This window comes from Notolepis coatsorum, assembly GCF_963971535.1.
Source record: "Notolepis coatsorum genome assembly, chromosome: 6".
Classification (NCBI taxonomy): Eukaryota; Metazoa; Chordata; class Actinopteri; order Aulopiformes; family Paralepididae; genus Notolepis; species Notolepis coatsorum.
Window position 1 is genome coordinate 136440223 of NC_140170.1, and position 27768 is coordinate 136467990.

At 44.2% G+C, this 27768-nt stretch overlaps 1 protein-coding gene across 1 annotated transcript in view; it reads right to left on the reverse strand.

The window, feature by feature from the left end:
* The window catches only part of ampd2a (adenosine monophosphate deaminase 2a), a 119428-nt gene that overhangs the window by 83098 nt on the left and 8562 nt on the right, over positions 1–27768 (reverse strand). The window contains 1 exon segment of the mRNA XM_084316731.1: positions 22159–22568. Coding sequence (XP_084172857.1) covers positions 22159–22531 — 373 coding nt within the window. The 5' untranslated portion in view covers positions 22532–22568.

The window sequence follows — 27768 nt, forward strand, 5'->3', positions numbered from 1 at the left end:
GTCTGGTCATTCAACATGGTGTCAGATGTAAAAGAGGACATACTGGATTATGCACGTTTCGAGAAAGACAAAAGAAAATAAAAAAGCAAGGAATGATTTCTTTTATCGATTGAGAGGCTAACAAGCTAACGTTGAACTTGTAGCCTACTAACTAGCCACGCACATTATCATACAGTGTCGTCATGGCAGACGGATCCCCTGGTATTCGATGGGAACATCACAGAGAACTGGCGAGTGTTTGAACAAGAGTACGACATTTTCATTGCCGCGGCACACTCTGAAAAACCAGCCCGCACACAGGCGTATATTCTACTCAACCTGGCAGGATCAGAAGCCATTGAACGTGAGAGATCATTCACATACGCAGCGGAGGTAAGAGCACCCGGTGAAGGTGGACACGTCATCACTCCCGCGGAGTCTAAGGAGAACCCAGTATGTTTAAAGAGAACATTTCGGGAAATTTGCAATCCTCAAACCAACATTACAATGGAAAGGCACAAGTTTAACACAAGATGCCAAAACCAGGTGAGACAATTGAATCATACGTTACTGATTTAAGGATCAAAGTTAAGAGCTGCGGTTTTGGAATACGGCGAGACGACCTCACCAGAGATAGACTTGTATGTGGCATAAGTGACGATGGTCTGAGAAAAGTATTGCTGTGTGATAGTGAACTGACTAACTAAGGCCATATCAGTGTGTCGAATACACAAGCTGTCTGACCAGCACACAAAAACACTATCTGCAGTACCGCAAATGTCCACTAAAGTTGACAGTCTCAAGGAAACAGAGATTTGAGACAAGACAGAAACCACAGTCAGAAAATAACACGCAGATCACAAATTGCAACAATTGTGGGGGCAGCCATGCAGCTAAGAGGGAGGTTTGCCCTGCATATGGTCAACAATGTCACACATGCAAGAAATGGAACCACTACAAAAACAGTTGCAGATTAACACAGCGACGCTCTGGCACACAGAGGCAAAGGAGATTGTCAACCAACTAGAACCAGAACGAGCCACAAGTGGTAGCGATGAAGAATCATTCTATGTGGACGGAATAACACTGGAGAATGTTGACACAATAAACGGTAATGCAAAAGGGAAAAGTGAAGCATTTACCACTGTTCATGTAAATAGCAAGCCTATCGAAATGAAAGTCGATACAGGAGCAAGGTGCAATGTCATATCATATGATGCATTCAAACATGTGGAGAAAGGAGAAGAAATCGACCGTTCAAAAATCACCAACTTGATTGCATATGGAGGAGATCAGATCAACACTGTGGGTTCAGTAACACTATCATGTCACCTAGCAGGCCAGCCATATGCACTGCAGTTCTACATTGTGGAGAGAAACGTCCAGCCACTGCTAGGCTTACCAGCATGCTTACGCATGGAACTAGTAATACTAAACAAGGAGGTTCACCAACTCAGTGAGAATGACAATGCTAACCTGCCCCATCAGATATTTACAGACTATGCTGATCTTTTCCAGGACAAACTTGGCAAGCTACCAGTCAAATACTCCATGAAACTAGATCCAGATGTACAGCCCATCGTCCGTCCAGCACGCCGTATTCCATTGGCCATGCAGGACAGAGTCAAGGCGGAGCTTGACAGGATGAAGGACCTAGGCGTCATCGTTTCAGTCTCGGAGCCAACGGAATGGGTGTCATCCATGGTGGCCACAAATAAAAAGCAAACTGTTGACATAAGAATCTGCATCGACCCCAGAGGTCTCAACAAAGCATTAAAACGTCCCCACCATCCTATGCATACTGTTGAGGAGGTTGCATCACAAATTACAAATGCAACAGTGTTCTCAGTCCTAGACGCCAAAAGCTCTTTCTGGCAAATCTCTTTGGACAGTAAGTCATCACTGCTGACCACTTTCAGCACACCTTTTGGCCGCTACAGATTCCTCCGGATGCCATTCGGAATAAATGCAGCCAGCGAGGTGTTCCAGCGCTCAATGGAGCAGATATTTGCAGGATACCCCTGTGCCATCATCGTCGACAACATCCTTGTCGGAGGCCGAGATGTAGCAGAGCACAACAGAAACCTGGTGAAGATATTGAACCGTGCACGTCAGGTGAATCTGAGACTCAACCCCCTCAAGTGCAAGTTTCGACTGGCTGAGGTCTGCTATGTTGGTCACGTGTTCACCAGTGATGGCCTAAAAGCGGACCCATCCAAAACCAAAGCCAGCACCGAACTGCCAATCCCTGAGGACTTCACAGCACTCCAGCGCTTTCTCGGCATGGTCAACTACCTCTGGAAATGTATCCCAGGCTTCAGCGAACTTTCAGCTCCGCTGAGACAACTCACACATAGGGACACAGTGTGGTGCTGGCTAAAGCAGCACCAGGATGCATACGACACTCTGAAGGAACGCATGTTTAGCCCACCTGTCCTGTCGTACTATGACGTTCATCGATCAGTCACACTCACCTGCGATGCTTCACAACACGGACTTGGAGCAGCATGCTTGCAGGAAGGCAGACCAATTGCCTATGCGTCACGTACGCTGACACAGACTGAAACACACTACGCGCAAATAGAGAAGGAACTCCTAGCGGTTGTGTTTGCATGTTAAAAATGTAATGATTATGTCTATGGAAAACCAGTAACTGTGGAAACCGACCACCAACCCCTGGTCACAATCATCAACAAGCCGAGCTCCAGCACGACTCCAACGTATGATGCTACAGCTGCAGAAGTATAACATCAACCTCGTCTACAAGAAAGGGAAAGACATGTACCTGGCCGACACTCTATCTCGAGCCCCCAGGACATCAACCTTTCAGCACACAAATGAGAGGAATGACTTTGAGGTGATGTCGATCAACCACATCTCATCTGCCCGCCTAGAGGAGCTAAGGAGACACACAGCAGAAGATGCAACGCTGCAGAAACTCACCGCTGTTGTCAAACATGGATGGCCCACCAAACCATCCACTAGCCATTGGTCCTTTCTTCCCCTTCCGGGACGAGCTGACCATTGAAGAAGGAATCGTAATGAAAGGTCACCAAATAGTCATCCCTCAGTTCCTACAGAGTGAATACACACAAATTGTACACAGAGGCCACCCGGGGGCAGAGTCAACCAAACGCAGAGCCCGAGGCATAGCGTTCTGGCCCACCATGAGCAAGGACATTGACAATGCAGTACTCTCATGTTCTGTGTGCTACAGCACAAAGCCACACCAGCCGAAGGAACCACTACAGCCACACCCGGTTCCTGACCTGCAACAGACATTCTGGAATGGAATGGGAAACATTATCAAGTGCTCGTGGACTCATATTCTGGATGGTATGAGATTGACCAACTCAAGGACATCACGTCAATTTCAGTCATCACAAAACTCAAACGACACTTCTCGGTCCATGGATCACCACACACACTCATCTCGGACAACGCTAGGCAGTATACCAGCCAGCAGTTCAAGGACTTCGCCACACAGTGGGACTTTAAGCATGTCACCAGCAGCCCAGAATTCCCACAGAGCAATGGTCTAGCTGAGAGGGCAGTCCGTAGTGCAAAACAGCTGATGGAAAAGTCGAAAATGGATGGAACAGACACGTTTCTAAACCTACTGAATCTGAGAAACATCCCTCGAGATGCACAGCTAGGTTCACCTGCACAGAGACTCATGTCAAGGCAGAAAAGCACCACCCTCCCAGTCAGTAAACAGCAAACTTGCGAACAAGTCAAAACTTAAAGTGCCACTTGCAGGTTAAACCCTACTCTTCAATTATGGATAGTTTACATCATTGGTATCTAATTTCATTATTTACTTTTTTTCCATTTGACACCGGAAATTCCACTCAGAAAGGGTTAAAAATGTCCATGCAAGAATAACATGTATGGAGCCAATCAAAAAGCTTATCAGACGCTATCAGGGCCGTGAAGTCACTGCAGGTAACTTTCCCCTACTTCTGATCCACTACAATGGAGTTTGACGAGTGCAGAAAGCTATTTCCTTGATCCAAATGGACGCCTTACAAGACGCAAATGGGTTTAATCGTCGGAGAGACGATTGGATGGACCAGCTACAACTGGTTGAAACAAGGTAGTTATAAGGTTTTTAATGTCGTAAAAAAAGAACTACATGTACCACTAGGCAGCCTGTTGTTCAGTACAGCAGCGCTATTGGTCTGTGGGCAGTCGCCTTATCCCCGGGTCATAGTACCAAGCTGGCTATATGGCTCTGGCTAATGTTAACGTTACCCCGCTAACGTTAGCATTATGTCTACTGTCGTGAACCATTTTAAATCGGGGCATGTAAAAGAGTTTAGGAAACGAGTAAAATGTGCAGGTCCTCTTCTCAGACCTGTGGGGAAAAGCACTGCACACGCATCATGCCGGCTAGCAAGCTACCCATCACGGCATGTTGATACAATAGTAGCCCCTTTCATGACTGATTCACTCGGTCACGAAAGGGGCTACCACGATAGCTAACTAACGTTAACGTTACAAGCTCAAACACCTTATAACTACTACTACTGCTGTCGTGTCCATAAGTTCCCTGGCAGAATACTTTGTTTGTGAGGACAAAGGTATACAAAGAGGAGAGAACCATTTTAAATCGGGGCATGTTAGGAGTTTCGAGAATGCTGGCTAGCTAGCTACTAACGTTATATACACAATATGTACAACGACACAATGATTTACATTATTACAAATATGGTAACGTGGTTGTGGCTTTTACAAATAGTGGTTAGCTTTAGAGATAAATGGCTATGATCACGGAGCACTAGTGTTAGGTGAAACAGATACTAGATCCTCGGCTAGTAATAACAAGAAGGCTCCTTGCTTCCTGCCACTACCTGCCTGGGGGGGGGGGGCAACCGCGGGGGGGCGGGGACGCTCTCTCGTTGTCGGAACACAGTGTGAGAAGAGCATTTATGCAGGTGAACACCAGGAAAGCGGCTGGCCCAGATGGTATAACAGGACGCATACTTAAGTCCTGTGCCAACCAGCTAGCCCCTGTGTTCACCGCCATATTTAATCAATCCCTGGCGGAGTCAGTGGTCCCTGCCTGCTTCAAGATGTCTACCATCATCCCTGTACCGAAGAAACCCTCCCCAACATGTCTCAATGACTACAGACCGGTGGCACTCACCTCTGTGGTCATGAAATGTTTCGAGAGGCTGGTCAAGGATCACATTTGTGCCTCCCTCCCCAGTGATATGGACCCTATGCAATTTGCATACAGGACAAACAGGTCCACTGACGACGCGGTCTCCCAGGTACTGCACAGCACCCTCTCTCACCTTGACCGCCAGAAGGGGGGCTATGTGAGACTGTTGTTCATTGACTACAGCTCAGCGTTCAACACCATAGTCCCCACCAGACTGGTGGACAAGCTGATCGAGCTGGGTCTGAGCTCCGCTGAGTGAAAGACCCCAGGCGGTCAGGGTGGGGGGTCAGACCTCCAACACCATCACCCTGAGCATCGGGTCCCCCCAGGGCTGTGTTCTGAGCCCCCTGCTGTACTCACTCTACACACACGATTGTGTGGCCAAGTTCAGCTCCAACTCCATAGTGAAGTTTGCAGACGACACAGTGGTGGTGGGGCTGATCTCGGACAACAACGAGAAGGCCTACCGGGAGGAGGTTGAGGTTGAGGTACTGGAACGCTGGTGCCAGGACAACAGCCTGCTCCTGAACATTGGTAAAACCAAGGAGCTGATCGTGGATTATAGGAGAGGACAGCAGGAGACACACACACCACTGAGGATAAACGGGGCTACCGTGGACAGGGTGAGCAGCTTTAAGTACCTGGGGGTCCACATCTCAGAGGATCTGACATGGTCAACACACATAGACACAGTCGTAAAAAAAGGCGAAGCAGCGCCTCTACCACCTGAGACAGTTAAGGAAGTTCAGAGTATCGGGGAAGATACTCCAGTCCTTCTACTCCGGAGCTGTAGAGAGCATCTTGACTGGAAACATCACTGCCTGGTATGGAAACAGCACGGCACAGGACAAGAAGGCCCTACAGAGAGTGGTGTGCTCAGCCGAGCATACCACGGGTATTGCACTACCTCCCCTGCAGGTTCTATACAACAAGAGGTGCAAATCCAGAGCCTGCAGAATAATGAAAGACCCTCACCACCCCAATAACAGGCTGCTCCAGCTGCTGAGGTCAGGCAGACGCCTGCGAACCCCAGCTACTAGGACAGAGAGGCTTCGGCTCAGCTTCTTCCCCCAGGCCATCAGAGCCTTGAACACTGAACACTGAGTGCCACAGAACACTGAACTCTCCACACACAAGCACACATGAGCTCACACACGACACGCACGCGGTACACGCTCGCACACTAGCAGCCACTTACCATGAGCAAGCACACACTCATGCTGCACACGCCCACACTTATGTCCACAAAGGAAAGGTCACTTTAAAAATAGTATAGCAACAGTAACAGTGTATTGCACTACCAAAGGACCTAGTCCTCCATGCTCTGTAAATAACTATGTACAAATACCGAGATGTCCCACTATGTTACCTGTTTATTGCACAATGTTGTTTTATTGGATTCTATTATATGTTGTACTACTGTATTGCACATTGTTGCGGGCAAGACCACCCGCATTTCATTGTATACTTGTATGCCGTGACAAATAAAACTCTTGACTTGACCTGTGATTCTCAGCACCCCCTGCTGCCCTGTACCTGCTGTGACGTAATCATTAAGATGACACACGCACGTTATGAACCATGGATTCAAATATCCATGTGCGTGGTGGTTGTGGTTGGGTCGACAAAATGTTTGATAAAAACGCAAAAACTGGGTCGATTTCGATAATTTTTTGTCCCCTCTTCATGAAAGTCACCCTAACCCTAGTCACACTGTTTATTGAACAAAAATACAACATGCAAGTGGGCCTTTAAGCTCACAGACAGTGAGACACCCTTATCTCAAGAGCCTGTAGCTCTGACGCCCACACATACCAAACACGCTCAGGTCGCAATAGTAGGCCAAACCCCAAATATTTTGACTGAGTATGCTGAACTTGGTGTGGACTTTAAGCACCACACACTCATTGTTAATTACAGTACACCTGTAGTGTTGTTAAAAATAAAAAAAATAAGAAATAATGTTTACTGGGTATCTAAAATAATGTGTGCATTGAGTCAGTGGAGTTAAATGAGATACCATGTTTTTATTATTTTACATATTTCAATCAACATATTTGATGATTCTGTTATGACATAGAAATGGGATTGTTGTTTCCAGTTAACCATATTCTATCTTGTTGTCAGGACTACAAGTTAAAGAGAGAGGATGTAGAGCATTCGCTATATGCCTTTTGATACACGGTTATAGCGGCCACCGTACCGCCTACTGTTTAATGTGCACTCTCAGTAGAGCCTGTGTTAAGCCATGTCTCGTGGTAATAAACATAATACTTTATAAAGTATTCCCTCCGTCTGGTCATTCAACAGTGTCGTTATATTTAGTGTTGGAAAACAGAGATGGGGACTTGGACTCAAGTCACATTTAAGTCGCATACAGTGACTTGAGACTTGACTTGTACTTGTCCTCAAAAGACTGAGATTTGGGACTCGTGAACAATCTTTTTGGCGCATTAAGGAATGTCATTCCCTCCCTTATTATCATCTGGTGCGCACAGACACAAATGACTGATGAGACCTGAGACTTGACTTTGAACAAAGACTTGAGATTTGGACTTGCAAAAGATAACTTGTGAGCATGTGTGTTTGAAAAACCATAGAGGCTAAGGTGATATAAGGATGATAAATACTCCATTGAATACTCCATCTAATAGAATCTAATACTCCATAAGGTGCTCAACGCAATGTCATGTACAGTAGCTGACACTTTTATCCAAAGCGACTTACAAATTGTGTACAACCAGGCCAGCAAGGCATGCACTTCCAGTGGTCAACAATAAGTGGTATTGTTCGTCTAACAGTGCCAAACTCAAGTGCTTCACTTGGAGTCCATAGTAAGCATAGACAATAAGAACATTTAGACAATTTATTATAATTTCTTTTTTCTTTTACATGAGATGTCGATTGGGTGAGTGTTTTTAGTGGGTTTCAGCTCTCCTTCTGATTATGGTGGGAGACCGCAGAGCCAGGACAGAGAATATGCTTATGATAATGTTTTGATCGAACAATGTTCCCTTAGCTGCAAGCAGGGCTTGACATTAACACCCGCCAAATGCTGGTATAATTCGGCAGTGGCGTGTAACTCTGTCACTCTTACAGCCACTTTGGTGGGTGGCCTTTTTTCATTTCGCCATGTTGAGATCAGAGGCTCTGTATAGGATTGTTAGTAACTGTCTAACTGTACATATGACTGTTTACACTAGTAACCGTTTACCTGCATATACAATTGTCTCCACCAGTGATTGCCTAGTTGCATATATATCTGTTCTCACTGGAGGGCGCTCTAGGCGGAGCCACCCAGGTACCCTACCTTATGGCAACTATAAAAGGAAAGGTATCCACCCCTTTCGTTCTCTCCTCCAACGTCTCTCAGAGAGAGAAGAGTTGTACTACTGCTGCTTACATGTGAATAAAAGAAGCCACGCCAGTTCAGGCACAAGATAGAAACCATGCCTCTTGACCACATTATTGTCGCCCTAAGTTGAGTTCTGTTAACAGGTTATGGGCCCAGATAACGCCGGGGCGAAATAGTGGAGGTACTGTAGCAAGCTTAGCTGAAGTTATAGGCTAGGACAGGGGTTCCCAAACTTTTCAGGCCGGGACCCAGAAAATAAGGCGTCAGAGAGCCGCGGCCCAATGCACATCGTCAGGCTTTTATTTTTATTTATTTTTGCCAGGCGACTGATTTTTTAAGCCAAATATCACTTCAATCCTATTAAGTTAGTTCAAGTTAGTTATTCATTTATATGTGCTATTTATGAGAGGGCTAACTTGTTGCAAAATAATGATAATAATAATAGCCTCATTAAAATACTATTGTTGCTTCGGTTGTTTTCAGCGTTTTATGTGCATAATCTGTTATTTAGTTTGAAATGTTCGTTGAAATAAGTAGATTTTTCGTTTTTGTTTATTTATTAAGTTAATATAAAACCATATAGTCACATTTTAGAATACAATATAATAGAATTTTAGAATACAACTAGAAACACTGTCCTGGCCTGCTTCTAAGTTCAGTGGCCTGACTAATTTATTTAAAGAAAAATTTGGAAATCATCTCGCGGCCCTCCCGTGGCTGCTCACGGCCCACCTTTGGGTCGCGACCCCGACTTTGGGAACCACTGGGCTAGGATAGCACCGGGAGCACCGCGTGGCTAGTCGCTAGGCCAACAAGAGCAAAAGCTAAGCATACCATTAACGGAGAGGATGGAAAACAAGAGAAGAGACAAGTGGCCGATATTCAACGGAAAAGAACTGTGAGCTCTGGGGAGAGCGCATGCTGTGCTGCATGCACGGGGCGGGGCTGAAGGAGACGATCCTGGCGACCCCCACGGGAGAGCTGACGGCGGAGGGGCAAGCCCTGGACGACCAGCGGAATGCCGTCGACTAAAGACTCACTCTGTCCTGATTCTCCTAGATCTATCTGCAGCCTTCGACACAGTCAACCATCAGATCCTCTTCAACTCATTCAAAACGCAGCGGCCCGCCTGATCTCAAACCTACCGAAGTCGGCCCATGTCACCCCACTTCTTAGGGACCTGCACTGGCTCCCCATTGCTGCACGTATCCGCTTCAAGGCCCTCGACCTAGCATACCGTGCGGCAAAGGGAACCGCTCCCGCCTACCTCCGGTCAATGGTCTCTAACTACACACCCTCAAGACCCCTACGCTCTGCATCTTCTGGCCGCCTCAGACCTACTCCTATCCAAGCTCCCGGAGGGTCATCAAAGAGAAGCCGCCTATTCTCAGTCCTTGCCCAACAATGGTGGAATGAACTACCCATCCCAGTTAGGACAGCCGAATCCTGTCCAATCTTTCGCCGTCGACTAAAGACTCACTTCTTCAACCATTATCTGAAATGATAATAAAAAAAAATATATATCTAACCCTGACTAACCTTACTGTCATGCACTTGTCCTAATAAACTAACCTACACTGTAACACGCAACACTTTGATGAACATTGTTACTCAGCTGATAGAGTTGTACCCTTCTTGCTGTCTTGTCGTACAGAACTTGTACAGTAAGTCGCTTTGGATAAAAGCGTCAGCTAAATGACTAAATGTAAATGTAGCGCGTACTGTGGGTTAACGCCGATGCTCGACGACACCAGCCTGGGGTTGATATTCCGCGACGCTAAAGACAGAGGCAGAGAAAGCCTGGCGCTACTGAGGGAGCAAATCACGACACCACTGAGGAGTGCCGGAGAAGCACCAAGCGATGGGCTAATGATGGCGATGATAATGAGAGGACTACCGGAGCTGTACAAACCGTTCACACTCCTGGTAACACACGGTTCAACGGACATTACGTTGGGACAGTTCAAGGCTGAGTTAAGGAACTTACCCAGCCGCCACGGAAGAGGGGGAGTGGGTGCTGAGGGCCTGAGCGACGCCAAGAGAGAGAACCAGGACCACGACGGAACTGGCGTGTTGGCGATGCGGAGATAGGAGCCATCGGAGAGGCGAATGCACAGAGACTGTCTGGTGTGGCTTCTGCAAATCCACGGGGCACACAGACAGAGCGTGCATGAAGAAACACGACCAGAGCGCGCGATACGCACATGGACAAAATGGTGACTACAGACGAGACGAAGGCCACGCACAAAATGGCGGCTACAGACGAGTCGGAGGCCATGGAAAAAATAGCGACTACGGACAAGATAACGGCTGTGGACAGGATGACGACAACGGACACGACGGCGGCGACTATTGACGTGAGATGAATCGAGATGACGCCCGGAGAATCGATGGCGGCGACTATCGACGTGAGATGAATCGAGACGACGCCCGGAGAATCGATGGCGGCGACGATCGACGTGAGGCAAGTCGAGACGACGCTCGGAGGATAACGGGACAAGGAGACTGCGCTTTTGGAGCGCGGACGGCGGGCATCGCCGGACCGGCCCAGCCGCAGCGGGCCCAGAGAAGGGGTCTGATCGTGGACTGGACACAGGTGCGTCCTCCCATGTCATCAACGACTGGAGTCGGTTCAAGAACTTTGACGACACTTTCCACTCGGTGTGCATATCTTTTGTAAGTTGCTTTTATAAGTATTTCCCCAAGTTTCAACACATATGATAGATATGGTACAATGAGTGTGCAATATAATGTATATAGAGTTTTCTGATTCAGGATATTATATTCAGGATATATCTAGTCTTGCCCAGTACTTACCAATACTTCGCTAACTTTGAACACAAATATTTTATATTCCAGCAGAGTTTGTGGTCTATTAAAACCCATATAAACTTGTTTGTATATACTCTCTCAATTTTTACATGATCAATTTCCAGTTGAGGATCAGTGTTTATTTTACAATTTCCAAATATCATGACTTTTTTTTTTTTTTTTTTATTGAGTGATAATTTATTTGTGTTGAACCAACCTTTTAATGTCCATTTCTTTGTTTGCCACTTCTAAAAGCTGCTGAAGGTCATCCCCCGAACATAAAATGTTTGTGTCATCCGCAAAGACAACACGTTTCAGTATGTCAGATACTTTACATATATAATTTATGTATAAAATTAACAATTTGGGAACACCACAGGTAATGTTTAAGCATTGTGACTTATGCTGACCCATCAGAATGAGAGGTAAGAGAGTAGGCTATACGCTCTGCACTCTAGTGGAACCCTATCCCTTATTAATCTAATACTGAATAATTTTCTTCACATGTACACACCCATCCACCTGGCCACACCCACATCCGCTCCTCTACATAAGCGGGGTCGTGGCCATACTAACAGCTCCTTCCCTATTTTCACCACCGACAAGTGTCTGTATACACCACTTGAGTTTAGTGCCGAAATAGTTATTGGAAAGGAGTTACGTTTGGAAAAAAGGAGCTGCGTTGACATTATATCTTTGTTTTCTCTCTCACTATTTTTCGAGGAAATACAGCAATAATGTCTTCGCCACCTGAGTGTCTAGAAGATGATGATCATTCTGACCTCCACCGGCGTTTCGTATTAGGGGCTTGCGTCGCTGAGCAATCCCCGCCGGCATTGCCTCCGGCTCTGCAGCTGGACACTTTGCTTGGGAGGTGATCGGCCGGATGGGGGCTGACGGCCTCTCTGGGCGGGTGATGTTTTTTGCGATGCGGGCGCCAGGTGTGTCATTCAAGGGTACTACGACTATGCTTGCACCTCATGGTACCAAAGCACCTCAAAGGCGCTAAAAACAAGATTACAAACATCACAAAACAAACTGGTCAGACTTGACCTTACCCCTAGAACCCACCTCACCCCTGCCCACTTTGACTACATAGGATGGCTTAGAGTAGACGAGTACAGCAACTTTTTTCTTTTTGAAATTTTTTTTTTATTATTTTTTTTGACATGACATAAAACTAGACACAAACATTAACAGTAAATATCCACAATAAATCACAGGACTATGCAGTCTGAACATACCTGTACATCCCTCTGTATTGCTGTTGAATGATGTTTTTCAGTTTGCAGCCCCTATACAGCTAAAGAGACTAGTTTTATCCGGTCTCACAGCTGCTAAAAAGTTGATAGCATCACGATGGATTCAACCGGATAAAATGTGCCGGAAGGTATGGGTTATTACCTATCTCGATGTGATTTATCTAGAGATATCTACAGCAAGAATTTTAGGTGTCAGTGAAACCAACATTGCAATCTGGTTAGAAGTGGTGGAGAGAATAAAAGCTAGCATATGAATTGTAATGCCTGGTTAGAAGCAAATGAAAATGGATGGATTATCCAAGTGGGGGTCCGGGGGGGGGAGAGCGAGCTAGGGGATATGTATGTAATGTATTAGATAGCAAGTATTAGGTATATATCTCGTAAACTACATTTATATTGATTCAAATGGTGATTTACATTGGCTGTTTACTGTTAATGCTTGTGTGTCTAATTTTATGTTATGTTTAAAAGATAATACAAAAAAAATATACCAATTTTCTTTTTTAAATATGCCTCAAATATCATAGTATATTCACTTAAACCTTATACAAACATGTATAAGTTAAAACACACCGAAGAATAAAAGAGATGTATTGAACTAAATTAGAGAAACCTCAAAGAGTAGAGAACGTTTGCTTAAATCTTAAAATAACTTTGCCAAGCTTAAACACCTAGATGAAAAGGAAGGTTTTAAATACGTGTATGGAGTTCGTCCCCCAAACAGGGGTGGGCAGTATTACAGCAACTTGAGTGGTCTACAAGATACACTATACGACTAAGGTACCCATGTACATGTCAAAATACTTCCCAAAGGTCAGTGAATACCACGACCACAACACCAGAGGAAGCTCAACAAATCATGTTAAACCCAGATTCGGCTCAAACAAGGGACTAAACACGTTTCGCAATTATGCCACATCAATGTGGAACGCCCTACCCAAAGCTGTAAAGGAATGTGAATCCCTACCCATATTCAAAACCGCTCTTAAAGAGCACCTACGGGAGGCTGCAATTCGAAACTGGCCACCGTAAATGTCCAAACCCCCCCCACCCCCACCCCCTCCTAATAGTCAGCCTCCTCCCCACCGTATGTATATATTCTCTCCCCACCGTATGTATATTTCTCTCCCACCCACCCACCCCCTCCTATGTACAGTCTCCTCCCCACTGTATGTATATATTCTCCCCACCGTATGTATATTTCTCTCCCACCCACCCCCTTCTAATGTACAGTCCCCTCCCCATCATATGTATATACTCTGTCAGGATCTATGGGTAACAGTACTGTATATTTGCATATCGTATATGTCACAAATGTAACAGTACTATATACCTGTATGTCATGTATGTCCCTATGCCATAAATGTCATGATGTCATATATGTTGTGTATGTCATAAATGTCACTATGAATTGAAAATGGGGGACCCTGATGTAAACAAGACAAACGTCTTTCTCTGGTCTGCATCCCCTTAACAATTGTATGTATTGAGCCGTACTGTATTGTACCCATTCTGCAATCTGTTAAATAAAGTTCTCATTCATTCATCAAATCATATCGTGAGATAAGCAGATATTTGTCTGTATAAATAATACTGTATATGTCCTGTATAGTAATTATTGGTCAGTGTAGCCTATATATTAATATATTATTTGCACAGAAAGTTTGAAACAAAACCAATTTTTCTATGCTTAGCAGAAGGACCATCTCCCCCGTATGTATCCATTGGTCAGTTTAAATCTATAATAGCCAACCATTTCACCTCAATCTGTAGTTGTTTTAGTTCATTTAAGTTACTTAACCCGTTTCTATATTGTGTTAGTATTTATTATGTGCTGTACTTCTCAACATCATTGAAAATGAGAGCTTGCTCTGAATGATCTTTTGAGATTAAATAAAGATTGAATGAATGGTGCAGTAGCCTACAATGTGCTGTAAGTAAACATTATATAAATCCAATCAATTGAAACTATTGATATAAAGTTGTAATATTTAAGCCAATGTGCTGGAGGTTTACCCTAAAATATTAATTAAGTATTGTTTGTAATTAATGTCTGAAAACACAGGAAGTTGGCAGATCTCAAATCAGAATTCTGTAAACTATGATTGTCTGAAAGCAAGTTGTCTGAAAACATGTTGTGTGTATTGCTTTACGAACAAGGAGCAGATAAGACGTTATATAATGTTGTCATTAAATTATCAATAATGACTTTCCTTCGCCCAGAAATTCATGCCTTAGTAATTTTTGGAGACTATTCAGGCTGTGATCCATCTGAGAGCTCTCTCTCTCTCTCAATCAGCAGTGGCTGTGACCACAAACTCTCTCTCCCACCCACACACACTTGCTCATTCTCTGTCCTGCTTGCGCTCTCTTTCTCGTCAGAATTCCATCCATGGTGCTGAAATAGGGACTGCAGCCTAAAATGATTGGATACAACTAAACCATTGATAGACACATCTTTTTCATTTTTGAACAGTTTGTCATCCCTTCTGTAGGCAGCAAAACAAACTGCATTATCCACTGTCTTTCTCAGTTACACTTGTAAGCAGTGTGTCATTCAACTGACACAGAACTGCATGACATGCATCCAAAAAGTGAGTGAGTGAGTGAGTGTGAGGTAAATATGCTTGCCGGCATGTCATAGAAGGATCACAGGGCCCGAACACCAGCTGACACCAGATTTACCAGCAGTCAAACAGAATGGGATTAAATGAAAATCGATGCCCATCCGAAGCCACAGCCACGGTCGAGATGGAGCAAAGCTTAACTGTACCTCAAGGATGAAACACAACCCGTCATAAAGAAACATGCCCATAAGCACTGTCTGTCAGCCCAGCAAATCAGCCCAGCTGGTAACAGTCTCCCACTCCTATTCCTCCTGCAGAGTTTAATTGCTGTGCGTGTTTGTGTGTATGTTTGTGTATGTGTGTGTGTGTGTGTGTGTGTGTGTGTGTGTGTGTATGTACTCTTGGTACTGGTGACTTTAAAGTGTGTAGGTGGGTGTTCCGCTGGCTATCTGGTTACACCCCCAGCAACAACAAACCCACCTGCCAGAATGACAGCCGTAAGCGCTTGGTTCCTGGTCGACCCAAAATCCTTTTTCCATAACAGGCTGACTTCCTCTGTTACACCAGCAGTCACTGGGCTATTCCTAGGAAAAGAAAGCCCAGGAATGTTCCACCCAAACACAGACCCAGCTTGTCCTCAAGTCATATCTACAGTAACTGTAGAAAGCCACTGCTCTTAAAACAGCTACTGAACTGAAGGTCTCACTCCAACGGGACAGAACCAATTGTACTACGCCCTCTAGTGATCAGGTGGAAAAGGTGCACAATCTTGAATGAATGAATGAATGAATGAAAACTTTATTTAACAGATTGCAGAATGGGTACAATACAGTACGGCTCAATACACACAATTGTTAAGGGGATGCAGACCAGAAAAAGACGTTTGTCTTGTTTACATCAGGGTCCCCCATTTTCAATTCATAGTGACATTTATGACATACACAACACAACATACATGACATTTATGGCATAGGGACATACATGACATACAGGTATTTAGTACGGTTACATTTGTGACATATACGATATGCAAATATACAGTACTGTTACCCATAGATCCTGACAGAGTATATACATATGATGGGGAGGGGACTGTACATTAGGAGGGGGTGGGTGGGAGAGAAATATACATATAGTGGGGAGAGAATATATACATACGGTGGGGAGGAGACTGTACATTAGGAGGGGGTGGGCGGGTGGGAGAGAAATATACATACGGTGGGGAGAGAATATATACATGCGGTGGGGAGGAGACTGTCTATTAGGAGGGGGTGGGGGGGTTTGGACATTTACGGTGGCCAGTTTTGAGGTGCTCTTTAAGAGCGGTAGGGATTCACATTCCTTTACAGCTTTGGGTAGGGCGTTCCACATTGATAATAATTGCGAAACGTGTTTAGTCCCTTGTTTGAGCCGAATCTGGGTTTAACATGATTTGTGGAGCTCCCTCTGGTGTTGTGATTGTGGTATTCACTGACCTTTGGGAAGTATTTTGACATGTACATGGGTACCTTGGTCGTGTAGTGTATCTTGTAGACCAGGCCCATTGCAAGTTGCTGTACTCTGTCGTCTACTCTAAGCCATCCTAGGTTGTCAAAGTGGGCAGGGGTGAGGTGGGTTCTAGGAGTAAGGTCAAGCAGTAGTCTGACCAGTTTGTTTTGAGATGTTTGTAATTGAGTTTTTAGCGCCTTTGAGGTGCTTTGGTACCATGAGGTGCAAGCATAGTCGTAGTACCCTTGAATGAGTGCTCCTGCCAGAGTCTTCAGGGTATTCTTGTTTACCAGAGAGGAGATCCGGTACAAGAATCGAGTTTGTTGGTTGACTTTTTTTTATTACATTGGATGCCATTTTGTCACAGGAAAGATTAGCCTCTAGGATGGAACCCAGGTAGGTAATTTCATCTTTCCTTGTGACAATATTGTCACCCACTGTAACTGAGAAGCCGTCGGTCTTGCTGAGTTTGTTATTTGAACCGAAGAGAATGGACTCTGTTTTGCCCATGTGTAATGATAGTTTGTTATCAGCGAGCCATATGCAGATTCTGCCTAGTTCCGAGCTGAGGGTTTTTTCAACCTGTAACTTGTTCTTGTCAGAGACCAGCAGGGCTGAGTCGTCCGCAAACAGGAACAAGTTGCAGTCACAAGCTGACGACATCTATATACCACATGATCTTGCTCTAGTCCCTTACATCTATGCACATGATCTTGCTCTAGTCCCTTACATCTATATACCACATCATCTTACTCTAGTCCCTTACATCTATATACCACATGATCTTACTCTAGTCCCTTACCTCTATATACCACATCATCTTACTCTAGTCCCTTACATCTATATATACCACATCATCTTACTCTAGTCCCTTACATCTATATACCACATGATCTTACTCTAGTGCCTTACCTCTATATACCACATCATCTTACTCTAGTCCCTTACATCTATATACCACATGATCTTACTCTAGTGCCTTACCTCTATATACCACATCATCTTACTCTAGTCCCTTACATCTATATACCACATCATCTTACTCTAGTCCCTTACATCTATATACCACATCATCTTACTCTAGTCCCTTACATCTATATACCACATCATCTTACTCTAGTCCCTTACCTATATACCACATCATCTTACTCTAGTCCCTTACATCTATATACCACATCATCTTACTCTAGTCCCTTACATCTATATACCACATCATCTTACTCTAGTGCCTTACCTCTATATGTACCCTTACTGTATCTCTACATGTAATAATAATAAACTTTATTTTTTTATAAAGATGATATCACATCATCTTGCTCATCAGAGCTAGTCCCTGACATATTTTGCTTTATGGGATGCACTGGTGGTCTGAAAGGGGAGAGGCATTCCTAAAGCTGAGAAAACAGACTGAATTATCAGTGCTTCATCAGCACAATTTACAACAGTTGCTTCAAACGTGCAGGAATGCTCATTTCCTGGATACTCGGGAGGGCAAAGGTGCTGCAAATCAGAGCTATCTCTGTCATTAACTGCCATATCTACCATGTGTGTATTTTGCGTGCATGTCTTCTGGTCTATGTGTTGCTATTGTCAATTAGCAACTCCCAAGAGGTCAACTTCAAATTACTTTATTTTCCTTTCGGAACTTCATTTGTGCAGTGGTTGAATGAATGAATGAATGAATGAATGAAAACTTTATTAACAGATTGCAGAATGGGTACAGTACAGTACAGCTCAATACATACAATTGTTAAGGGGATGCAGACCAGAGAAAGACTTTCATCTTGTTTACATCAGGGTCCCCCATTTTCAATTCATCGTAACATATAATATGACATACATGACATACAGATAGACAGTACTGCTACATCTATACATTTATGACATACCAGATTTGCAATTACAGTACTGTTTGTGGTACAAAAAGAGTCCAGAAAGAAAAGAGTATATACATTAGGCGTAGAAACTGTACATTGGATTGGGTAGGTGGGGGACTGTACATTGGAGGTGGTTGGGTGGGTGGGGGGGGGGGGGGGGGGGTTGGGTAGGAGGGGTGGGTGGGGACTGTACATTGGAGGTGGTTGGGTGGGTGGGGGGGGGGGGGGGGTTGGGTAGGAGTGTGGGGGGGGGGGGGGGGTTGGGTAGGAGTGGGGGGGGGGGGGGGTTGGGTAGGAGGGGTGGGTGGGGGACACTGTACAACTGTACAAACAACACTGTACATTGGATTATTGACAAGACCATACTTGGTAATTTACTGTACATTGGAGGGGGTTGTGTTCGGACATTTACAGGGGCCAGTTTTTCGAGTTGCAGTCTCCCTTAGGTGTTTTTTGAGAGTGTTTTTGAAAGTGGGTAGTGATTCACATTCCTTTACAGCTTTGGGTAGGGCGTTCCACATTGATGTGGCATAATTGCGAAACGTGTTTAGTCCCTTGTTTGAGCCGAATCTGGGTTTAACATGATTTGTGGAGCTCCCTCTGGTGTTGTGATCGTGGTATTCACTGACCTTTGGGAAGTATTTTGTCATGTACATGGGTACCTTGGTCGTGTAGTGTATCTTGTAGACCAGGCCCATTGCAAGTTGCTGTACTCTGTCGTCTACTCTAAGCCATCCTAGGTTGTCAAAGTGGGCAGGGGTGAGGTGGGTTCTAGGAGTAAGGTCAAGCAGTAGTCTGACCAGTTTGTTTTGAGATGTTTGTAATTTTGTTTTTAGCGCCTTTGAGGTGCTTTGGTACCATGAGGTGCAAGCATAGTCGTAGTACCCTTGAATGAGTGCTCCTGCTAGAGTCTTCAGGGTATTCTTGTTTACCAGTGAGGAGATCAAGACAAACATACAGTCACAATACATAGACACTCACCACTATAAAAAAACACCAGCTTTGTTAAAACTACAGTAAAAAGACCACTATATAATAAAACACCAACTACATTAAAACTACAGTACTTAAAGCATGATATATTAAAATCCATGTGGAGCAGTTCTATGTATATAAATAATAAATAATAGTAGTACAGGTGATACATCAGGTGGAAGGGGGAGTCAAGTTACAACAGCGTACACATTCTACCACAGTAATTTAGCATTGTGAATCATAAGCAGTACTGACTAGTTTAGTGTTTGAAGTACTGGGGGGGCAAGCTCTAAAAAGAGCAGCCTAGAGATGTGGCTCCCATGACAGGCAGTGAGTGCAGTGGGCTCAACCAAGCGACTAATTGAGGGGACTCACAGTAAATGACTGCACTGGAGGAGAGGCCTCTTAAGTTATTTATTACTGCAGCACAGGCAGGCTGCCTCGGCACACACAGTACAGTCTGAGTGAGTTACTGCCTGTGATGTGCTGCATCCCTGCAAATATCTAACATGCGTGCTGTGCCACAATCACAGGAACCGGCTGAAGCTAAACATATGGAAATTGGGACTAGATTAAAGACTGCATTCTACAGATACATTTCTTTGTTAAGTGGCTAGGTTTACTTACCATCTGATGACATGAAAATTAAGCGTTTAAGTCAAGTGAGGAGACAAAAAAACTGTATCAGCCATGTGTGGTTACTGCTAATGATATACCGGTAACTACAATGTAGCATGAGTGTTCAACACCTCTCTTATTGTCAAGGGGAGTATCAGTGATGGATAAGTAGTTTGACCGCTCAAGTGGATGACATCTGATCCCTAATGACTAGGGGCAGAAAGGCATTTGTGAAATCTATACTGGAGTCAACATCTAGATTTTGTAAAACAGCATTTTGCAATAACAGCTGAACAATCTGATATTAACTTAGTTGCTATTGGTTCCATTCCATTCGGAGAGTCCAGAGATCAGTGGCACTAAGGTGGGGGAGTCAGAGGAAATTATGCTCAGTTAAACTCATCATGCTCAGTTACTCATTATGCCAGGTGTCTGTATTTATTGTATTCATTACCAGATTTTGGATATTAATATAATACTGTAAATCGAGGGAAAGGTACAGTAAGAGAGGATGAAGAGATTATTGAACGGATATCTAGATTCAAATACCTAGAAAGACATGAGCAAATTAGTATTCATATAATAAGAGGACAAATAGCATATAGAACAACACATTTCAGCTTGTGGCTTTCATCAAGGTCATCATGAAGCACATTACAAACTACATTTAAATAGGATTATAAATATATTATAAATAAATAATATAAAAAAAGTAGAACAATACAAATTTAAAAAAGTAAGACAACCAATCATATACATCCACACACATATCAACCTACAAAAATGGTTGGTCCATTGTTCTAATCGTTGGTCTAACAATAAAAGTTCTTCTATATAGGCCTACTATAAGTGTTGCTGGAGTTTTGATCTCTTTAAACTAACCATAACCCTAACCCATTCCCTTCTCCATGAACCTTGGAAGTAGGTGAAGTTGTACCAGAACCCCTACACTGCTTCTACATTATTCATATAAGCTTGCCATGGACACAGCCTATTCATATAAGCTTGCCATGGACACAGCCTATTCATATAAGCTTGCCATGGACACAGCCTATTCATATAAGCTTGCCATGGCATGGACACAGCCTAAGCCTATTCATATAAGCAGATTCTTTCACCACATGGTTGCTCATATAGCCCCCTCAGCTAAGATAACATGGCTTGCCTAAACAGTTGGGGAGGGCGGCCATTGTCATGTTGTGAGGAACCTATGGCTGTGTCCAAACCCAGTGTGTGAGATCAGGAAAGGCCAGAAGACACGGTGTCCTCCGAACCCGTATAGCCGTAATCAACACTTCTGGCTTCAGAGAGCTGAGAGATCTTCTTGATCCAATATCCCCTGCTTGCTAATTTACATTGGTCAATACAGCTTGATTGACTGTACTAACATAAAAAGAAATCCGTACAGAGATCAAGAGTGAATGAAGGAGGACAAACTATTTCTGCATAGCGTGCCAATTCCAAGATGCACTCACTATGCATGACTAGCACTTTTGCGTTGAACTCCACTTCAAAGGCTTTCCTGGCACATAGCTGACTGGACACATCAGTCTGCACGGCTGGTCACTATCCCGTCACTGAGCAGCTTAGACATCACATCAATCTCACTAATCAGTAAAATCAACATCAGGCTCACGTTCCACATTTTCTTTAGGGTAGTTGGACCTACAGTAACTGCCTAACAACAAGGCTATATTAACTTGCTAGATACAGCATTGACAAGATATTGTCCAATGATGACTAATTAAAAGAGTTACTGAACGTCACTGATGAAAGTCTAATGTTTGGTTTAAATTGTGCAATGAAGATTACATAGACCTATGTGGTAATGCTCAATGTGAAAGATCAGGCAGAATTCCCCAGCATTAAAGAGACAATTGAATTCATTAAACCCTAAATTGAGCAACAAAAAACAGTCCACCTTTGTCTGTGTTTTCCTTCATATTGCTCCATGCAAAAAGTCTGGATTCCTTGATGCCATCGCACAAGCATCTGTGCATGTTTTGACTCCAGAACCAAAACCTCACCCCCCACACAGCACCCACACCTCTCCACTCACCAGGGCTGGTGGTGCTCTGCAGGCTCCCCCTCTTGCGTAACGGGGATTGGGGTTTGGACTTCTCTTGCCCCTCGCCGGCAGAGGAGGAGGAGGAGGAGGATGACATCTTGCTGCCTGGGCTCCTCTTCCGTCGGGAGCAGAGTGAGCGAGAGCTGCAGAATGTCCGGCAGAGGGAGGGAGAGAGGGGAGCAGATCTGACGCTCACTCTCACACAGCAGGGCCAGCAGGGTAGCAGGGCGCATGCCAGGGGTGGAGAAGTCCCTCTGCACAGCTGGCTCCTCCTCCTCCCTTCCAGCAGCGGGTCAGCGGTCAGGCTGCACAGGGGCAGGATGAAAGGTGGCCCGAGGCTTCCGCCCTTCGGGCTGGGGGCCATCCACCTTGGTTGCCACAGCAACCGGGGAATGAGCTTCCTGTAGCCAACACGGAGAAAACCAGCGGTGGGAAAGGGCATCGCAGATCACAGTCTCCAAGCTAGCATGTCAGCCGGCAGCCCCCTGGGACAGACACTACAACACAGTAGCCAAGCACCACCAAGTTTAACACTCACCTAAAAATAGAACATCCGATCTAACCTAGATCTGGTTAGAGAAAAAAATGCATGAGGTAGAAAAACACGCTAGAGGATATCATTGAATGACAAACTATTAAAAACAAGAGAAAAGGAGCCCAAATGGTCGGCATGGAGAGGCACAGGACCAGGCTTAGTAAGCTGACTAGTGAACTCCAAATCTCCAGAAAAAGCTCTGAGGAGAGACGACAGGCCTGGGTCGGATTAAAATCGTTCACGCCTGACATTATGGCTTATAAATAGTGACGACACAGCAAAAGACATAGTGTTACCCGGCCAGGAAAACAGGACAGGACAACACGTGACAACTCTGTGCCAAATGACCTTTCAAACCTGATCTGTCTCGTGTAACAACCAGATGTTTATCAATTAATTAACAACACTTCCAGGTAAATAACATGCCAGGATGCTAAAAAGCAATGAAGCCATGCTGCCAAAAGAGATACAGTGGGCCATAATAAGAGAGCCACTCTGTCTACTTCAATATCACAAAGATGGAACATGAATATTAATCAGTTCATCATGGTATCTTACTTCATATTCAGCCTAAATATTGCAATTCAGTAGGTTAATATCTCACTTGGCAAAACCATGTTAGTGAACATGTAGCCTATAACAGGCATGTTTTGTTACAGCATCGCATTAGACTAGCCAGCACATTTTATAGTCATTAGTATTGCCTTGTGTGACAATAATTTGTGAACTACGACAGTGTCAGTTAGTACACATGCAAACAGCTGGTCAGTGGTCGTGTTTTCCTATTGTGAAGACTGTGTCGAGTTACTGACTGAAATGTAATGTTTGGATTTCATACACGTGGACTGAGCCAACGTGGACTTACTCAGATAATGCATTTCTGATTTCTCAAGTTCTCAAGTCCAAGACAAGCCAAGATTCTGTGCACTCTCTTTCACACTCATAAAGTGTGCCTCGTTATCAGAGAACAGACGTCAAAATATTTGAGACCCACAGCCACTGATCCACAAAGTAGTCAGACAACCAGGACAAATAAAGAGCAAAGACCTCCATCTAGTGGCAAGGCAATCCAATGCATTAAGAGTCTTCCCTCTGGTACCTCTGGTATCAGCTCAGGCTGACAGGGATGAATGCAACAGATAAACATTTGAAAGTTAAAGGGGAACTATCTTATAAATGGCCTTTTTCAGTGTTTAGCATTGTTTCCTAGCTATGTGGACTTATATTAATATGATCTATGTCTCTAATTCTCATATTGGCGCATTCTTCCAATTCTCCTCTCACAATATTCACCCTCACTGAACTGAGTCATCTGAAAATGTGCGGATTTGTGATGTCAGAGAGACTCCGCTGCATGATAATGTTCAGGCGGCGCAGTGGTTTAGGTGCCCAGGCTCAAAGCGGCTTAAGATCTTGAGGTAGAAAAATGCTGTTTTTGAGGACTTCATTAGAAATACAAAACAATGAATTAAAAAAAATTATAATTACAGAGGTGTTCCATAAACTCACAGGAATTGTGTAAAAGTGCCCAAATAGTGAAAGAAATAGTAAAATAGTTCCCCTTTAAGTGAGTGTGTGAAAGTGTGCTTCAACAAAAAGAAGAGTGCTGAAGTTGAAGTACAGATAGGACCTTTTTCTTGGACAATTGGCTTCTATACCTATAGTAAAATTGGACACATCACTGAAAGTCACTGAAATTGAACTGTACAACTGCACACCTATCATTCTTTCAGTGACAGAGGGTGATTATTTATATTGTAACACTCAGAAGTCAACTTAGCATCCTATCCTAACATGCCTGGTACACAGTGGTGAATATTCATGGGAGCCAAGGGAAGCCAAGCTTCCCCAAAAATATAAACAGTAAAAAAATAAAAAATAAATAGAAATTAAAAGAAATAATTATTTCTTTTTTTATAGTTTACAATAATAAAAAAATCATTATTTTTCATCTGTGTTATAATAATTTTCTCCCTCCTGGAGAAATTAACTGAACGAGCGAAACTGCGCCCACTCTCTCTAACACTGTCACTGACTGAGGCAGCCCATACTGAGTCTGACTGAGCCCAGCAGTCTGCTGGTAGCATTATTTTGATTGACATTTGGAGGCTTTTTTGACGCTAGGCCGTTTATTTTTTTTGGGATTATTCGTCCATTACCTCATTATTAGCCAATAAGATTTGAGCTTAATTCAATGGGTTGGGCTTAGCGCCTAAGCCTTAACACGGCCGCAGCTTGGTTCTAGGTTAGGGATATTTCTTCTTCAATGGCTTCTTCACCCCCCTGGCGGCTGGACCTGACAGTTACCACCAAATTCACCAATCAAATCACATTAAAAGCTAAACGTGGGCGGCTAAGTGGCGCAGTGGGCAAGGCGCTCGCCACTAATGCAGGAGATGCTGGGTTCTAGCCCAGCTCTCGCCGTTGCTACCAGCTTGGCTGGTCGTTCATACTAACACAATTGGCAGTGTTAGGGGTGGGAAAGCTGGTGGGTGGGAATTGGACGTAGTGGACAGCGACTCCTACAGGTCGGTTGGTGCGCCTGTACAGCAGAATCAGGACGTAACAGGGGCAGTGTGAGCCTCCCACGCGTTACTCCTCGCCACTGAGAGATCGCGCTGTACAGGTGAAAAGATGCGACGGCTGCCTCCTCGTGTACCGGAGGGGACACGTGATGCAAGGCTTCGTCCTCACTGCAGCCGACCAGTGGGAAGCATAGTCTATCAACGTTCGAGACAGGGGAGGGGAGAATTGAAGGGAGAATTGGCGAGGCGAAATTGGGATGGGAGAAAAAAATGGAAAACAAGGAGAAAAAGTGGATAAAAAATTAAAAAAAGCTAAACGTGACAACAACGTCATCGCCTCGCGGGCACCTTCGAATTCTCTAGTACTGTAGATAGCAATCATGGAGGAAGGAGATATTGTCGACTAGCTTGCTTGCTAGCTAACATTATGTAACGTTATGCAAGTCTTGTGAATGTCTAAACAAACAGCATTGTTTGATTGATTGATTGAAAACTTTACTAACGACGCAATGAAGCATACAAGCACTAGTTAGAGGGGAAATTCGGATTCCTCTCTCGGATTCATTTATTGAGCAGAACTGAAATTCGCTCAGCTGCAGAACAATTGAGGAGACAATACCCACAGGACTTGGAGAACTTTGTTTCAAAAATCTACTTTGTGGACGAGTTTTGCCACTTTGCTTTACTGTCTATTGTCACACATTTGGAGCAAGGCGCGTCAGCTGCAACAATGGTAAGTAACCGAATAACTTTTCATAAGTGATGCCGCTGTGTGTGTGTGTGGAGCCAAACTGTATTATGTTCTGCCGTGTCATAGCATACTGTGTTATTTTTTGATGGGCCGCCGAGCCCGAGCCATACTGTAGTCTGTACATGGTCTGCTTGGTTTGATCGGGCCGCCGAGCCATACTGTGTCGGCAATATCTTGACATATTCCTATTCTATTAATAATCGCAGTCCTGACTCCTGTGTGCGGACTGCGTTGTGGGCGTGTTTGTTTACAGTCTCTGTATGCACTATGGCAAGTATTTCATATCTTAACCAACATTGCAAGACGCTTATAATAGGAGGGAGGAAGGAAAAAGGGGGATAATAATGAGAGACAGAGATTTTCTGACTAAGAATTTGTAAGGGCATTAATGGGAGCAATTACATTTTTTTTTAAAGTAACTAAATAGTTACTTTTCACAGTCACACATTACTTTTGGGTGTAAGTAACTAGTAAAGTAACTGTGTAGCTTTATATGGGGTGGTGGGGGTTTTGGTTGAGGTAAGAGAGGCTTGAGTTAGTCCATGGAAAAATACCTTGCACTTTAGTTCTGGGTGATGTTAAATAAGTAATATTGAGTATTGATTTTTATACTGTGCGTTTATGTGAATGTTAATAAGTGGTAGTTGAGCTATTGATTAACTATATTATTTAATTTTGGTTGTATGGAACTATATATTATTTCATTTTGGATGTATGGAAGTGCTGTATGCTTGGTTAAGGCTCTTGCATTGAGATGCTGATTATTATTCACGTGAGATCCGGGCACTTAGCGGAGAATAGGCTGCAATTGGTTGAAATACGTCACATGGTGTCGGTGAAAGAGGTAAACAGGAAGTTGCAGGGAATTTGACAGCAGAGAAAGGACACGAGAGGGAACTGGTGAGTGGATGTGAGCGAATTGTTTTCAGAACGATAGTAGTTGATGTGCTGGTTATTGACTGTTTGTGTGATTTGTTTCAAGGTTTGTAACCTGTTGGAGAAAATCAAAAAAAGCTTTCGACAACTGAGTGGCATCCTGTCCATCCCTTCACCCCAGCTGTGGGCGTATAGCAGCACAGTAACTGAGTTACTATTTTTCAGTAACTAGCACAACACTGCCGATATCGGGGGTTATCTTATAACCCTAGTTATATGAGTAATAGCGAGCACTTTGCTCTATTGGAACTGTCCCTTTAATCATATCCTAAATGAAAGCTTTCACCACGTGTACACCTGCCCATAGACCACTGCAACACTTCCGGGATTCTGAAATCGGGGAGGAGATAGCGGGGGAGCATATGAATGAATGTGGATGAGAGCCGTGATGTATGTGGTTGCAGATACGGCTTTGGGGGTGCTGGAGACATGATCGAATACACTTGTATGCGCCTGAATCTCCTGAACACGGCGCGAGCCATTCCTAATCGATCAGAACTAAATCGGCAGAGAAAAAGCCTGTTTTTAAGCACCTATTCCCCCCATGCACATGCGCAGATTGCCCACGGATTGTGACGCAACGCACACACGCCCTGGACTGTTCCATCAGAGGGGGGAGCTTCGGTGGCCAGTGTCCTTTCAGCCGAACAGGATAATGAAATAATGATCCCACTAAATGACCAGACGCGTCTTATGGCGATATCTACAATTACCTCATTGAGTCTCCAGGTAGACTAATGTTTATATTTAAGTGCAGTGGTCTGTAGCCACTCACACTGGCCACCGAAGCTCCCCCCTCTGATGGAACAGTCCAGGGCGGGTGTGCGTTGCGTCACAATCCGTGGGCAATCGCC